This window comes from Papaver somniferum, chromosome 7 (genome assembly GCF_003573695.1).
Source record: "Papaver somniferum cultivar HN1 chromosome 7, ASM357369v1, whole genome shotgun sequence".
Taxonomy (NCBI): Eukaryota; Viridiplantae; Streptophyta; class Magnoliopsida; order Ranunculales; family Papaveraceae; genus Papaver; species Papaver somniferum.
In genome coordinates this window covers 177,558,365-177,576,002 of record NC_039364.1, presented here as the reverse complement: position 1 = coordinate 177,576,002, position 17,638 = coordinate 177,558,365, and the positions used below count along the sequence as shown (strand labels likewise).

The 17,638-nt window shown below is 31.8% G+C and overlaps 1 protein-coding gene across 1 annotated transcript; it reads right to left on the bottom strand.

Moving 5' to 3' along the window:
* Nucleotides 1-5,259: 5,259 nt before the first annotated feature.
* Nucleotides 5,260-6,225, bottom strand: LOC113295585. Its single transcript, XM_026543917.1, has one exon. It carries the CDS (start codon nucleotides 6,223-6,225, stop codon nucleotides 5,260-5,262), a length of 966 nt encoding a protein of 321 aa, XP_026399702.1.
* Between the last annotated feature and the right edge of the window lie 11,413 nt (nucleotides 6,226-17,638).

The following is a 17,638-nucleotide window of genomic DNA, read 5'->3' as shown; positions in this document are numbered from 1 at the left end:
ATAAAAATGTTGAATTTAATATATGTTAACTCAAAAAAGTCTACACACTTCGTTATAAGTCGGAAATTGATTTCTGAGACTAAATTGTAAACTAGATAAACTCATCTTTAACAGAAAAAGTTTGAAAAATGTATTGTAATTACAATTAATATGTTCCAAGGCAATACGTCTTGTAAAAATTGCATTTCTATGTACGTTGATTCAAGAAAATATGAAGGAAGTCAAATCTCACAATAGAAGAAGGATGAAAGACCATGCGGAAATAATCCAAATCCTAACAAATTTCATCTATCTTGAATCAAATAGAAACACAAAGGCAACACAAAAAGAAAGAGTTTATAAAAATGTTGAATTTAATATACGTTAACTCAGAAAAGTCTACACACTTCGTTATAAGTCGGAAATTGAATTCTGAGACTAAATTGTAAACTAGATAAACTCATCTTTAACTGAAAAAATTTGAAAAATGTATTGTAATCACAAATAATATGTTCTAAGGCATTACGTCTACTAAAAATTGCATTTCTATGTACGTTGATTCAAGAAAATATGAAGGAAGTCAAATTTCAAAATAGAAGAAGGATGAAAGACCATGCAGAACTAATCCAAATCCTAACAAATTTCATCTATCTTGAATCAAATGGAAAGACAAAGGCAACACAAAAAGAAAGAGTTCATAAAAATGTTGAATTTAATATACGTTAACTCAAAAAATTCTACACACTTCGTTATAAGTCGGAAATTGATTTCTGAGACTAAATTGTAAACTAGATAAACTCATCTTTAACTGAAAAAGTTTTAAAAATGTATTGTAATCACAAATAATATGTTCTAAGGCATTACGTCTACTAAATATTGCATTTCTATGTACGTTGATTCAAGAAAATATGAAGGAAGTCAAATTTCACAATAGAAGAAGGATGAAAGACCATGCAGAACTAATCCAAATCCTAAAAAATTGCATCTATCTTGAATCAAATAGAAAGACAAAGGCAACACAAAAAGAAAGAGTTCATAAAAATGTTGAATTTAATATACGTTAACTCAAAAAAGTCTACACACTTCGTTATAAGTCGGAAATTGATTTCTGAGACTAAATTGTAAACTAGATAAACTCATCTTTAACTGAAAAAGTTTGAAAAATGTATTGTAATCACAAATAATATGTTCTAAGGTTACGTCTACTAAAAACTGTATTTCTATGTACGTTGATTTAAGAAAATATGAAGGAAGTCAAATTTCACAATAGAAGAAGGATGAAAGACCATGCAGAACTAATCCAAATCCTAACAAATTTCATCTATCTTGAATAAAATAGAAAGACAAAGCCAATACAAAAATAAAGAGTTCGTAAATATGTTGAATTTTATATACGTTAACTCAAAATAGTCTACACACTTCGTTATAAGTCGGAAGTTGAATTCTGAGACTAAATTGTATACTAGATAAATTCATCTTTAACAGAAAAAGTTTGAAAAATATATTGTAATTACAATTAATATGTTCTAAGGTAATACCTCTAATAAAATTTCATTTCTATGTACGTTGGTTCAAGAAAATATGAAGGAAGTCAAATTTCACAATAGAAGAAGGTTGAAAGACCAAGCAGAACTAATCCAAATCCTAACGAATTTCATCTATCTTGAATCACATAGAAAGACAAAACCAATACAAAAATAAAGAGTTCATAAATATGTTGAATTTTATATACGTTAACTCAAAATAGTCTACACACTTCGTTATAAGTCGGAAGTTGAATTCTGAGACTAAATTGTAAACTAGATAAACTCATCTTTAACAAAAAAAGTTTGAAAAATGTATTGTAATTACAATCAATATGTTCTAAGGCAATACCTCTAGTAAAAATTGCATTTCTATGTGCGTTGATTCAAGAAAATATGAAGGAAGTCAAATTTCACAATAGAAGAAGAATGAAACACCATGCAGAACTAATCCAAATCCTAAAAAATTTCATCTATCTTGAATCAAATAGAAAGACAAAGCCAACACAAAAAGAAAGAGTTCATAAAAATGTTGAATTTTATATATGTTAACTCAAAAAAGTCTACACATTTCGTTATAAGTCGGAAATTGATTTCTGAGACTAAATTGTAAACTAGATAAACTCATCTTTAACAGAAAAAGTTTTAAAAATGTATTGTAATTACAATTAATATGTTCTAAGGCAATACGTCTAGTAAAAATTGCATTTCTATGTACGTTGATTCAAGAAAATATGAAGGAAGTCAAATTTCACAATAGAAAAGGATGAAAGACCATGCAAAACTAATCCAAATCCTAACAAATTTCATCTATCTTGAATTAAATAGAAAGACAAAGCCAACACAAAAAGAAAGAGTTCATAAAAATGTTGAATTTAATATACGTTAACTCAAAAAAGTCTACACACTTCGTTATAAGTCGGAAATTGATTTCTGAGACTAAATTGTAAACTAGATAAACTCATCTTTAACTGAAAAAGTTTTAAAAATGTATTGTAATCACAAATAATATGTTCTAAGGCATTACGTCTACTAAAAATTGCATTTCTATGTACGTTGATTCAAGAAAATATGAAGGAAGTCAAATTTCACAATAGAAGAAGGATGAAAGACCATGTAGAACTAATCCAAATCCTAACAAATTTCATCTATCTTGAATCAAATATAAAGACAAAGCCAACACAAAAAGAAAGAGTTCATAAAAATGTTGAATTTTATATATGTTAACTCAAAAAAGTCTACACATTTCGTTATAAGTTGGAAATTGATTTCTGAGACTAAATTGTAAACTAGATAAACTCATCTTTAACAGAAAAAGTTTGAAAAATGTATTGTAATTACAATTAATATGTTCTAAGGCAATACGTCTAGTAAAAATTGCATTTCTATGTAGGTTGATTCAAGAAAATATGAAGGAAGTCAAATTTCACAATAGAAAAGGATGAAAGACCATGCAAAACTAATCCAAATCCTAACAAATTTCATCTATCTTGAATCAAATAGAAAGACAAAGCCAACACAAAAAGAAAGAGTTCATAATAATGTTGAATTTAATATACGTTAACTCAAAAAAGTCTACACACTTCGTTATAAGTCGGAATTTCAGAGACTAAATTGTAAACTAGATAAACTCATCTTTCACTGAAAAAGTTTGAAAAATGTATTGTAATCACAAATAATATGTTCTAAGGCATTACGTCTACTAAAAATTGCATTTCTATGTACGTTGATTCAAGAAAATACGAAGGAAGTCAAATTTCACAATAGAAGAAGGTTGAAAGACCAAGCAGAACTAATCCAAATCCTAACAAATTTCATCTATCTTGAATCAGATAGAAAGACAAAGCCAATACAAAAATAAAGAGTTCATAAATATGTTGAATTTTATATACGTTAACTCAAAATAGTCTACACACTTCGTTATAAGTCGGAAGTTGAATTCTGAGACTAAATTGTATACTAGATAAATTCATCTTTAACAGAAAAAGTTTGAAAAATATATTGTAATTACAATTAATATGTTCTAAGGTAATACCTCTAATAAAATTTCATTTCTATGTACGTTGGTTCAAGAAAATATGAAGGAAGTCAAATTTCACAATAGAAGAAGGTTGAAAGACCAAACAGAACTAATCCAAATCCTAACGAATTTCATCTATCTTGAATCACATAGAAAGACAAAACCAATACAAAAATAAAGAGTTCATAAATATGTTGAATTTTATATACGTTAACTCAAAATAGTCTACACACTTCGTTATAAGTCGGAAGTTGAATTCTGAGACTAAATTGTAAACTAGATAAACTCATCTTTAACAAAAAAAGTTTGAAAAATGTATTGTAATTACAATTAATATGTTCTAAGGCAATACGTCTAGTAAAAACTGCATTTCTATGTGCGTTGATTCAAGAAAATATGAAGGAAGTCAAATTTCACAATAGAAGAAGAATGAAACACCATGCAAAACTAATCCAAATCCTAACAAATTTCATCTATCTTGAATCAAATAGAAAGACAAAGCCAACACAAAAAGAAAGAGTTCATAAAAATGTTAAATTTTATATATGTTAACTCAAAAAAGTCTACACATTTCGTTATAAGTCGGAAATTGATTTCTGAGACTAAATTGTAAACTAGATAAACTCATCTTTAACAGAAAAAGTTTGAAAAATGTATTGTAATTACAATTAATATGTTCCAAGGCAATACGTCTTGTAAAAATTGCATTTCTATGTATGTTGATTCAAGAAAATATGAAGGAAGTCAAATCTCACAATAGAAGAAGGATGAAAGACCATCCAGAACTAATCCAAATCCTAAAAAATTGCATCTATCTTGAATCAAATAGAAAGACAAAGGCAACACAAAAAGAAAGAGTTCATAAAAATGTTGAATTTAATATACGTTAACTCAAAAAAATCTACACACTTCGTTATAAGTCGGAAGTTGAATTCTGAGACTAAATTGTATACTAGATAAATTCATCTTTAACGGAAAAAGTTTGAAAAATATATTGTAATTACAATTAATATGTTCTAAGGTAATACCTCTAATAAAATTTCATTTCTATGTACGTTGGTTCAAGAAAATATGAAGGAAGTCAAATTTCACAATAGAAGAAGGTTGAAAGACCAAGCAGAACTAATCCAAATCCTAACGAATTTCATCTATCTTGAATCACATAGAAAGACAAAACCAATACAAAAATAAAGAGTTCATAAATATGTTGAATTTTATATATGTTAACTCAAAATAGTCTACACACTTCGTTATAAGTCGGAAGTTGAATTCTGAGACTAAATTGTAAACTAGATAAACTCATCTTTAACAAAAAAAGTTTGAAAAATGTATTGTAATTACAATTAATATGTTCTAAGGCAATACGTCTAGTAAAAACTGCATTTCTATGTGCGTTGATTCAAGAAAATATGAAGGAAGTCAAATTTCACAATAGAAGAAGAATGAAACACCATGCAAAACTAATCCAAATCCTAACAAATTTCATCTATCTTGAATCAAATAGAAAGACAAAGCCAACACAAAAAGAAAGAGTTCATAAAAATGTTAAATTTTATATATGTTAACTCAAAAAAGTCTACACATTTCGTTATAAGTCGGAAATTGATTTCTGAGACTAAATTGTAAACTAGATAAACTCATCTTTAACAGAAAAAGTTTGAAAAATGTATTGTAATTACAATTAATATGTTCCAAGGCAATACGTCTTGTAAAAATTGCATTTCTATGTATGTTGATTCAAGAAAATATGAAGGTATCTTCCAGTTGTTTGATTGTCTCCAAAACATTCTCCTCATCATTCAGCACAACAATAGTTGTTTCAACATCATTATAATTTGATTCAATATTTTCTTTACCTGAATTTCTATGTTTCACTTCTTTCCAGACTTGTTTTGCAGGTTTCTCTGTACGTACCAGTTGTTTCTCAGATTCCATGGAAGGATGCGACTTCGCAAGCTTCCTTTTGCACTCATCATCCTCATGCCCAATAATGTTACATATGGAACAAAATTTTGGATAATGTTGTATATCAATGTACTGCCAGAACTTCCTCCCTCCAGCTGATAGATGAATACATTCTGGAATATGTTTAGAGAAATCTATATCGACAAGCACAGCAGCAAAATGGCCATACTCAAGACCAAGAGTTCTTTGATCTACCACAATAGGTGTTCCGAGAGCTTTCCCTATCGTCAACAGAGATCTCTCAGTCCACAGCTCCATGTGAAGACCCAGAAATCTTACCCATGTAGCAGCATGGGACGTTCGTTGTTTCTCTGGATTGAAACCCGGATACCAGTCAATCATCCGTAACTGCTGTTGGTTTACCATCCATTTTGATCCACGGATCATCTCTTTGTCTGCTGCAGTTGTTAACCTAACAATGAAAAAACCTTTACTCATCGGAATAAAACTGCGTTGAATGGAAGAAAACTTCCATTGCTCCATTAGGGTTTGTTTAACCTCACTGAACTTCAGGCCTGTAAAATCAAGTCTCGCAATGAGACTGTGTTGAAAGCGCTTGCATCCCTCTTGAAACAGATCTGTAGGTATTTCCAGAGCCGGCTCTCCCTCTTTGAGAGTAGGGTTTGGTAACGTTGATAAATCAATGGTGGTAGGGTTTAGGGTTTTCCTTCCCTTCACCGTATCAGCAAAAGAAATAGGTTTGACAAGATTTGGATTAGTAACCGAAGTTAAATTCATCTTGAATCAAACAAAGTTGAAAAAAAAATCAAAAAATGTGAAAGAAAACTCAAAATCGCCAGAGAAAGATGGTTTTTCTCTCTCCTCTCCTCACATTTTTTTTGCGCAGAACTGGAAGCTCGTTGAAAAAATAATCCAAAATACATTTTTTTAAATGAAAGCGTGTAAGCACACAGGGAATTGAACACGAGACCACCACCTCACACACCAACAGTCGAACCATCCTTCCACGCGATGGATAAAATCTTAGTATCAAAAAAAAAATCGCCGTTGCCGGGGTTTACTAACAAGGCGCTTATCATGAAGTTGTGGTGGAATATACGGTCTTCTAAGAAGAAATGGACTCGTTTTCTTTTCGCCAAGTACACCACAAGGGAGGGCAGAATCAAGAAGTATGGTATGAAATCTTCAATCCTTCCAAGGATTAAACAAGTTTATAATGTGGTGGAACGGAATTCTAAAGTTTTTCTAGGTGATGGGCGTTCTACATCCTTATACTTTGATATTTGGTATGGTTATTCTAGCATTGCTGAAATTATAGGTGAAGAGGGGCTGGACAGTTCAATGATGGTCAGCGCTTTAATTCAAAATAACGAGTGGGTTATTCCAGATTTGCATCGGCATAACTTACTAAACGCTGGGATCAATTTGGTTGAATTTCCACAACTGTTGGGAGGTGATGATCGTCGAGTTTGGATGCCAGACTTGAAGGGGATCTTTTCAGTTAGTTCAGCAAAAAGCCTGATTCGAAAGAAATTTGCTCAGGAAGATACATTTGCTATATTATGGCGAAAGTGTGTGCACCCAAATCTGGCAGCACAAAACTGGAAACTGGAGCGTGGGGCTTGTGCGACACTTGAAAAAGTGCAAAGCAGATTCAAAATCAGTCTAGTGAATCTTTGCTACTTGTGAAAGGCAGAGGAAGAATCATTGGAACATATATTGTGGCATTGTGATTTTGCAGTTCAGGTTTGGAACTGGATCGCTTCCATCTTTAATTTAAATCCTCATTTGAATCTTATTACTTGCTATAAAGCTGCCAAAGGGAAAAGTCGAATAATCAAGGACATTTGGTTAACAACAATTCTGATTGTGCGGGCGGAGTTGTGGCTTACTCGCAACAGATTTGTTTATGACAAGAAATCTGCGAATCTGGAGTTTTTCAAGAAGCATGTTTTTCAGTTGGTGCATGATCATTCAGTTCGGTTAAAGAGTTACATGCATAACTCTGTATATGATTTGAACATCCTTAATTTCTTTAGAGTGCGGCACAGATTGGTTAAACATATTCAGCATGTTGAATGTTTTTTGGACACCTCCACTCTTGTGCTGCGATGGAGATAGTAGGGGTAATCCAGGGCGTGCGGGGGCTGGTGTGGTGGCTATAGATGCAGATTGTAATGTGGTTGGTGCTATGAGTATTGGCCTTGGAGTAGCTAACAATTATATGGCGGAATTATTTGGCATTATTGTGGGGCTCGAATGGGCTGTTCAATGGGGTATGAGGCATATTATTGTGCGTTCAGATTCGATAAGTGTAATCACTGATTTTTCTAATTCTAATGTTCCTTGGATGATCAATCTATGTTGGGTGATTATTCAAGCTTCATATGATTCAATATCTTTCGAGCATACTTATAGAGAATCGAATTTTGCAGCGGATGTTATGGCCAAAAGAGGATGCTTATTAAGAAATGGACAAGGTCTGAATCATGTTGGAAGACCAGACTTTCTTAAATATATTGAATTTCCTTATGTGTCTTATTTCAGATTCAAGTAGTTTATGAGTTTTTGGGGGTCTCTTGACCTCTTTTTCTTGTAACCTCTTTTGTACATATTGATATTTATTAATACAATTTGGATTTACCAAAAAAAAAACAAAGACTAAGGGGGAGTGATACATATCACCATAGTATTGTTGTCGAAGTTGTGATATGAGAACTTTGATGCTGTGTAATAATACTATGACATTGTATATCAATGATCGAGACCTTTTGTTTTCTCATTGTTATGGCTACAGAACTTCAACAACTATGATGCTGAATTGAACATCTATGGAATCATGGGAGTACTTGGAAAAAACGAAGTTTTCATGTAACGTTGAAGAACCAAGGAGAGCAAGCATGTGGACGAGAAGCTACAAAGTTTTATTTATTTTGTAATCCATATGTATTGATATTTTTGTCATTGTTAGAGCATTGCTCGGTCGAACTCGCATGCGTTGCTATCTCAAGAATGTTTGTCAATATTAGTGATCAAAACTATATGTCTTGATTTCTAGCATACTTATGACTAAGTCTCGGTCTAGGATAGTTAGGAATAGTTGAGCTCCAGACTCCATGGCGATTATCTTGCAAAGACGAAGAACTACTCAAGGAACCAGTGGAACTTCATTCGACCAAAAGGTATGTGGAGACTTGAACTCATCTTGTCACTCAAAAGTATATCTACTCTATCTCCTACTCTTGAGACAAAAGTCGTATAAGTATGATAGTTTTCATACATACATATTTGTTATTTCGAGCCGAGTTTACTCGCCCATCTTTTTCTCGAAATACGTGTTGGTAAGATTTTGCTTTAACCATTTTCATCTTTACCCGCGATGAAAGTCATGATGACGTTTCAATGTTGAAAATAACTTTGATGATGATGGTCGATTCTTTATGTCTAACGACTGTTATAACATTATAGAAGAATGTTTCAATGATTGAAATGTAGAGTTGAGAATATGTAACCACCTATGGATGTAAGCACATAATGTGTTCACACATTAGTGTATAAATCCATGTGCCGGAAACCAAGTGCGTGCATATGTGTGCATGCAGTATTGGTGAAGCAGACAGGTTGGGTACGCGTACTGGCGGAAATTCACGTCTGTGAAATTCTGCTGAGTTTGAAGTTTACGAACTCAAAAACTAGTCACCTTAGGTATGCGTACCCGTACGCGTACTGGCGGAACTTTTTCACCCGAAAAAGTATGCTGAGTTTGGAAACTAAAACCAACTCAAAATCCGGTAGCTAAGGTACGCATACCCGTACGCGTACCCAAGCTAGTTATTTCTCAAATCGGTAGTTCATGGACTTGAAACAATAAATTATAAGGAATGCAACCTTTGCAAACCGTGGGTATGTTTTTCATGAATTGATTAAAATGAACCAAACCGATTTTGTTTCAATTGTGTCTATGTATAAAGACCTAAGCAATTGAACAACTCTTGAACTAGTTCTTATGAGTCATTTGAACTAGTTATGAGAAAGATGAATACGGTTAATATGAAAGCACTCATATGGCTAACCATTTGTAAACAAACCAATGTACATGTTTTGGTACGGTTACTCAAACGTAAATGAATACATTTCATTTGTGTGTGACAAGCTAAGTTTCGATTTAATGGTTGAAAGATATTAGCTTGGATAAATAAGATTTTTCATCTAACGGTGATTATTGAATGCGTTGTTACCAAGGTAACCTAGATTGCAAACCCTGATTTGAAAACTATATAAGGAGACGTCTAGCAACTGTGCAAAACTAATCCCCACACCTCCTGTGTGATAATAGTTGGTTTGCTAGACTCGAGTCTCCTTTAATCGTAGGTTTCTTCTCGAGACCCTGTCGATTAACGACTGAAAGACTTCATTGAGATTGTGAAGCCAGACGAAACTACTTCTCTTGTAGTTGAGCAATCTGATCTTGCTATTTTCTATCGTACGAGTTCAATTGAATAATTGATTTGAGATTATATCTCCGATAGGGCAAGACAAAAATAAATCACAAACATCTTCGTCTCATCGTTTATGATTCTGCAATATCTAGTTTTGCTACCATACGATTTAGATTAATGTGAGGTGATTGATAATACTAGGTTGTTCTTCGGGAATATAAGACTGGTTTATCAATTAGTTCTTGTTCACCTTGATTTCTATCAAAATACAGAACAAAACTTTTAGGTTTATCTGTGGGAGACAGATTTATCTATCCTCTAAACTTTTCTGTATGATACAGATTTTTTTGCTAAAGTCTTCGACTTTGGGTCGTAGCAACTCTTGGTGGTGGGTGAGATCAACTAAGGGAATCAAGTGCGTAGTATCCTGCTGGGATCAGAGACGTAAGGAGCGCAACTGTACCTTGAATCAGTGTGAGATTGATTAGGGTTAACCTACTGTATAGAACGAAGTTAGTTTGTAGTAGGCTAGTGTCTGTAGCGGCTTGATACAGTGTGGTGTTCAATCTAGACTAGGTCCCGGGGTTTTTCTGCATTTGCAGTTTCCTCGTTAACAAAATTTCTGGTTTATGTGTTATTTCTATTCCACATTATATTTTGCTATATAATTGAAATATCACAGGTTATGCTTTTGTACCGATCAATTGTGAAATACAAACTTTGGTTGTTGATTGGAAATTGATTGATCCTTGGATATTGGTCTTTGGTACCATCCAAGTTTATTATCCTTGTATTTGATAAAGACTCACAGATTTCAATTTGCTTGAGTAAAATCAAATCAAGAGAGAGATATTAACTCCTCGATATACTTGTCTCTAGGTTGAGTCTGACTGTCTAGTTGATTCTTTAGAATGTATATTGGAGTTAGTCCGTACAGATTGCTAATCAAAATATTGGGTGTGATTGTTATACCCCCGCTTTTTCAATTGGTATCAGAGCAGGCAAACACCTTAAAACCTTATAAATTTGTGTTTGCTCGATACTCAAAAGTCTATCCCTATGGGAAATCGTCTTGGGAGACTCGCTCATAGCATATGTAACGCACACCAGAGCTCCTTAAAGATTGTTCAAAGATTATTCATTAGACCTACGGTCCCTCATAATAATCACATTCCATCTAGTATGTCGGAAAATCTAGATGTGAGAAAACAATCTAAGGAAAAAATTAAAAAGAATTTTCAAAGAAAACATAGTCAATGCTCAAAGGTATGGAGTCTCACAAGAATTACTCTTAATCTCTTTGAGGAATACTACCATAAAGGATCAATTGACAAGGATCTGTTTATGGCGTTTGAAAATGTTTTGAAATTCTTAGAAAAGCTAAATTCCCTGGAAATTTTGAACTTCTCTGATAAAAGTTACGTGCCTGTCAAATCTTCTGATTATGCACAAACTGTTCCCAACACCAATTTCAGGTGGAGTCAATAAGAGTTCATATGTAATTGGCAAAGGAACCATTTATCATAAAAGGTCAATTCCTGATCATAAGAAAAGGAGCCCAAGTAATTCTAAGTATTATCAGTATACTTCTGATTCTGACTACAAATATCAACCGAAAAACTCGCATGAGAAATTCTCTGCAGTTTCCAAATACCTGATTTGAGGTTTAGCTACACCCCATTTGTACATGACTTGAAATGGGCAAGAAACGGTTTGATTTTGATTTAATTCCTTCTTTAAGCTTTTCAGTAGGTACTTTCCTTAATAATGTATGTACCTTCAAAAAACATACTTACCTTTAGTGGGTCGCGGTTCGTGTACGGGTCCAAGCCCATGAGTGGGTATAAAAGAAGTTTGGAGTACGCGTACTCTTCTTCCTCCCCAAACAATCCGCGTACGTGAACTATTCTAGGGTTCATGTTTTCTCTCCATGAAAGTTTGTTGAAGAACAATTGTGAAAAGATTCTTCAAGTAAAAAGTCAAGTAAGTAATCTCTTGCCCACTCCCTTATTTCCTTCTAGAATCATGAAGAATGTTAAGGGTTCAAAAGGTTTTTCATACAACCTAGGATCTTCATCCTCATCAATTGATCTTCCTGTTGATCAGAATTCTATTAAGATTAGATTTGTGGATGAACCCTATAGAAAAGTATTTGAAAAGATTTCTACTTGTGGGTTTATTTTAGAAAAGAAATTGGATTTGACAAGTGGACATAAGGATGATTTAACTTATTTTGAAAAATTCAAACTTGGAAACATATTTGATGGTCTTGGTGAAGGTTTTGACACTCTTGCTAGGATCTTCTATGCCAACATTTATGATGTTGTCCCTGAGGACATGGAATTCAAGACCATGGTTAATAGAGTGAGGATTCTAGTTAATAGAGAATTGATTTCGAAAATTATCGGAATTCCGTTGGGAGATTTTCGCCTTCCTATACCAAGTGATGAACGACCTTCACAAGAAAATATTTCAAAAGAGCTGTGTGGAAAGAGTGTTGTGTGGGGAGGAAAATTTCCTACTAATCAACTAGATTTTCCTTTAAGGTCTTTTGGAAAATTGGGTATTTCTAACCTTTGTCCTTCCACGGTTGAGAACTCTCGTTGGAGTCGTGAGTTTGCGGAATTGGTCTATTACCTTGTGATAGAAACCAAAGGTCTTGACATTTGTGGTTTCATTATTTTTCAAATGTTAGACATGACTTCCGTTGACAAAAAGTTAGTCTATCCATGCTTGATTGAGCGAATTTGTCGCAACTTCTCCATTGAACCCATTGGGAACTCCATTGGAACCCCGAAGCTTGTTCGGCCGCGTACTTTCAATCGAATGAAGGAATATGCTTGTAAGAGGCAAAGGTGTGACACAACTAATGGCTCGAGTGATTCTTCTACGAAGCTTCTTCGCCAAATTTACAAATGTGTTTGTAAATTGAATACTAAAGTAAGTTGTGTTCAAGAACAATTACTTGTGATTGCTACCAAGTATCCCGATATTAAAGAAGACATGGACAAAGTTCGTTCCTCCTTAGTAATCTCCGAAGATGAAGATGATGAGTAGCCTCTTGTGATTCTTTACATTGGTGATTAGATTATTTTTGTCTAGAAAGTCTTCTTATGATAATTTATCTCTTATGTCTTAGGAAGAATAACTAGGGTTTGGAATAGCCATTATTGTGAGTGCACATAGCTATGCCCATCGTTTTGTTTTCATATTTATTTTTAGGTTTATTTATTTAAATTCTAAAAATTGATTTGGAAGATGATGATTGTAGTATTAATATTTATGGTTTTATATATTGCAATATGTTATGGGATATGTGTGTTTGCGTCCGTGAACTATTACTGTCCCATATGATGTCAAAAGTTATCTCTTTTATACGTCGATATGCAAGTATTGATACAAGATCGATGAAATTTTGACAAACAAAAGTTAAGCCTATTATGTCAATTATTGATGGAAGATAGGTTAAAATCTTTTGTTTACAAGGATTATGTCTATTGTATGTCATTGTGCAAATAATGATGAAAATAGAATGAATCCTTGTATATGCCGCAGTATTGATCATTCCCTTGTATTCCGATTAAATTAATCATGGGCTCTCTTGTGGTTAGTTTAATTGAGTTTTTTGGATATATAAAATCATTCCTTATGGTTTTTATTGTCCAATAAAATCCTTCTTTTCTTGTAAAAGTAAGGTCGCTCTTTTTGTTCTCTTGGGAATGACATCAAATGGGGGAGAGTTCTTTTGAACTTGCGCTTAATTTTCATATCTTTGTGGGGAGTGCGGCTGTGGAATAATTTAGGGGTTATCTTGTATCTTTATAAACTCCTTGATGAATGCATTTAGCCTCGGCTTTATGATTGCATCTAAACAAGTTGATATGTACTTTTAAACTAGATAAACTCATCTTTAACAGAAAATTTTTGGAAAATGTATTATAATCACAATTAATATGTTCTAAGGCAGTGCGTCTAGTAAAAATTGCATTTTTATGTGCGTTGATTCAAGAATATATGAAGGAAGACAAATTTCATAATAGAAGAAGGACGAAAGACCAAGCAGAACTAATCCAAATCCTAACAAATTTCTCTTTCTTGAATCAAATAGAAAGACAAATACAACACAAAAAGAAAGTGTTCATGAAAATGTTGAATTTTATATATGTTAACTCAAAAAGTCTACACACTTCGTTATACGTCTGAAATTGATTTCTGAGACTAAATTGTAAACTAGATAAACTCATCTTTAACAGAAAAAGTTTGACAAATTTATTGTAATTACAAATAATATGTTCTAAGGCATTCCGTCTAGTAAAAATTGCATTTCTATGTACGTTGATTCAAAAAAATATGAAGGAAGTCAAATTTCACAATAGTAGAAGGATGAAAGACCAAGAAGAACTAATCCAAATCCTAACAAATTTCATCTATATTTAATCAAATAGAAAGACAAAGCCAACACAAAAAGAAAGAGTTCATAAAAATATTGAATGTTATATACGTTAACTCAAAAAAGTCTACACACTTCTTTATACGTCTGAAATTGATTTTTGAAACTTAATTTTAAACGAGATAAACTCATCTTTATGAGAAAAAGTTTGAAAAAATGTATTGTAATCACAAATTATATGTTCTAAGGCATTACGTCTAGTAAAAATTGCACTTCTATGTACGTTGATTCAAGAAAATATGAAGGAAGTCAAATTTCACAATATAAGAAGAATGAAAGACCAGCCAGAACTAATCCAAATTCTAACAAATTTCATCTATTTGAATCAAATTGAAAAACAAAGCCAATACAAAAATAAAGAGTTCATAAAAATGTTGAATTTTTTATACGTTAACTCAAAAAAGTCTACACTCTTCGTTATAAGTCGGAAGTTGATTTCTGAGACTAAATTGTAAACTAGATAAACTCATCTTTAAAAGAATTTTTTTGAAAAATGTATTGTAATCACAATTAATATGTTCTAAGGCAGTACGTCTAGTAAAAATTGCATTTCTATGTACGTTGATTCAAAAATATATGAAGGAAGTCAAATTACACTATAGAAGAAGGACGAAAGACCAAGCAGAACTAATCCAAATCCTAACAAATTTCATCTATCTTGAATCAAATGGAAAGACAAAGCCAACATAAAAAGAAAGTGTTCATAAAAATGTTGAATTTTATATACGTTAACTCAAAAAGTCTACACACTTCGTTATAAGTCGGAAATTGATTTCTGAGACTAAATTGTAAACTAGATAAACTCATCTTTAACAAAAAAATTTTGAAAAATGTATTGTAATCACAAATAATATGTTCTAAGGCTTTACGTCTAGTAAAAATTGCATTTCTTTGTACGTTGATTCCAGAAAATATGAAGGAAGTCAAATTTCACAATATAAGAAGGATGAAAGACCAGCCAGAACTAATCCAAATTCTAACAAAATTCATCTATTTGAATCAAATCGAAAGACAAAGCCAATACAAAAATAAAGAGTTCATAAAAATGTTGAATTTTTTATACGTTAACTCAAAAAAGTCTACACTCTTCGTTATAAGTCGGAAGTTGATTTTTGAGACTAAATTGTAAACTAGATAAACTCATCTTTAACAGAAAAAGTTTGAAAAATGTATTGTAATCACAATTAATATGTTCTAAGGCAGTATGTCTAGTAAAAATTGCATTTCTATGTACGTTGATTCAAGAATATATGAAGGAAGTCAAATTTCACAATAGAAGAAGGATGAAAGACCAAACAGAACTAATCCAAATCCTAACAAATTTCATCTATATTGAATCAAATAGAAAGTCAAAGCCAACACAATAAGAAAGAGTTCATAAATTGTTGAATTTTATATACGTTAACTCAAAAAAGTCTACAAACTTCGGTATAAATCGGAAATTGATTTCTGAGACTAACTTGTAAACTAGATAAACTCATCTTTAACAGAAAAAGTTTGAAAAATGTATTGTAATTACAATTAATATGTTCTAAGGCAATACGTCTAGTAAAAATTTCATTTCTATGTACGTTGATTCAAGAAAATATGAAGGAAGTCAAATTTTACAATAGAAGAAGGATGAAAGACCAAGAAGAACTAATCCAAATCCTAATAAATTTCATCTATATTGAATCAAATAGAAAGACAAAGCCAGCACGAAAAGAAAGAGTTCATAAAAATGTTGAATTTTATATATGTTAACTCAAAAAAGTCTACACACTTCGTTATACATCTGAAATTGAATTCTGAGACTAAATTGTAAACTAGATAAACTCATCTTTAACAAAAAAAAAGTTTGAAAATGTATTGTAATCACAAATATTACTCCCTCCGTCCAACTTTACTTGCCTAAATTGTGTTTTTTTTAACAAATTTTTACAAACAAATTGGTATATTTCCTATTAAAATTTTCTAATTATCAAGAAAGAAACAAAAACTATGATATGAAAACTAGTATATTGAACAAACAATTTGAAAGTTCGATGGTGTATGTGGAAGTAATTTTAATTTCTTTCAAGTTTTTGCAAAATCCAAATTAAGCAAGTAAACTTGGACGGAGGGAGTATGTTCTAAGGCATTACGTCTAGTAAAAATTTCATTTCTATGTACGTTGATTCAAGAAAATATGAAGGAAGTCAAATTTCACAATAGAAGAAGGATAAAATCCCAGGCAGAACTAATCCAAATTCCAACAAATTTCATCTATTTGAATCAAATTGAAAGACATAGCCAATACAAAAAAAAAAAGAGTTCATAAAAATGTTAGATTTTTTATACGTTAACTCAAAAAAGTCTACACTCTTCGTTATAATTCGGAAGTTGATTTCTGAGACTAAATTGTAAACTAGATAAACTCATCTTTAACAGAAAAAGTTTGAAAAATGTATTGTAATCACAATTAATATATTCCAAGGAAGTACATCTAGTAAAAATTGCATTTCTATATACGTTGATTCAAGAATATATGAAGGAAGTCAAATTTCACAATAGAAGAAGGATGAAAGACCAAGCAGAACTAATCCATCCTAACAAATTTCATCTATATTGAATCAAATAGAGAGACAAAGCCAACACAAAAAGAAAGAGTTTATAAAATTTTGAATTTTATATACGTTAACTCAAAAAAGTCTACAAACTTCGGTATAAGTCGGAAATTCATTTCTGAGACTAAATTGCAAACGAGTTAAACTCATCTTTAACAGAAAAAGTTTGAAAAATGTATTATAATCACAAATAATACTCCCTCCGTCCAACTTTACTTGCCTAAATTGTGTTTTTTTTTAACAAATTTGTACAAACAAATTGGTATATTTCCTATTAAAATTTTCTAATTATCAAGAAAGAAACAAAAACTATGATATAAAAACTAGTATATTGAACAAACATTCTGAAAGTTCGATGGTGTATGTGTAAGTAATTTGAATTTCTTTCAAGTTTTTGCAAAATCCAAATTAAGCAAGTAAACTTGGACGGAGGGAGTATGTTCTAAGGCATTACGTCTAGTAAAAATTGCATTTCTATGTACGTTGATTCAAGAATATATGAAGGAAGTCAAATTTCACAATAGAAGAAGGATGAAAAACCAGCCAGAACTAATCCAAATTCTAACAAATTTCATCTATTTGAATCAAATTGAAAGACAAAGCCAATACAAAAAAAAAAAAGAGTTCATAAAAATGTTAGATTTTTTATACGTTAACTCAAAAAAGTCTACACTCTTCGTTATAATTCGGAAGTTGATTTCTGAGACTAAATTGTA

What these genes read in the sequence shown, in the direction of transcription:
- LOC113295585 (XM_026543917.1), bottom strand. Translation starts at nt 6,225, where the DNA reads ATGAATTTAACTTCGGTTACTAATCCAAATCTTGTCAAACCTATTTCT.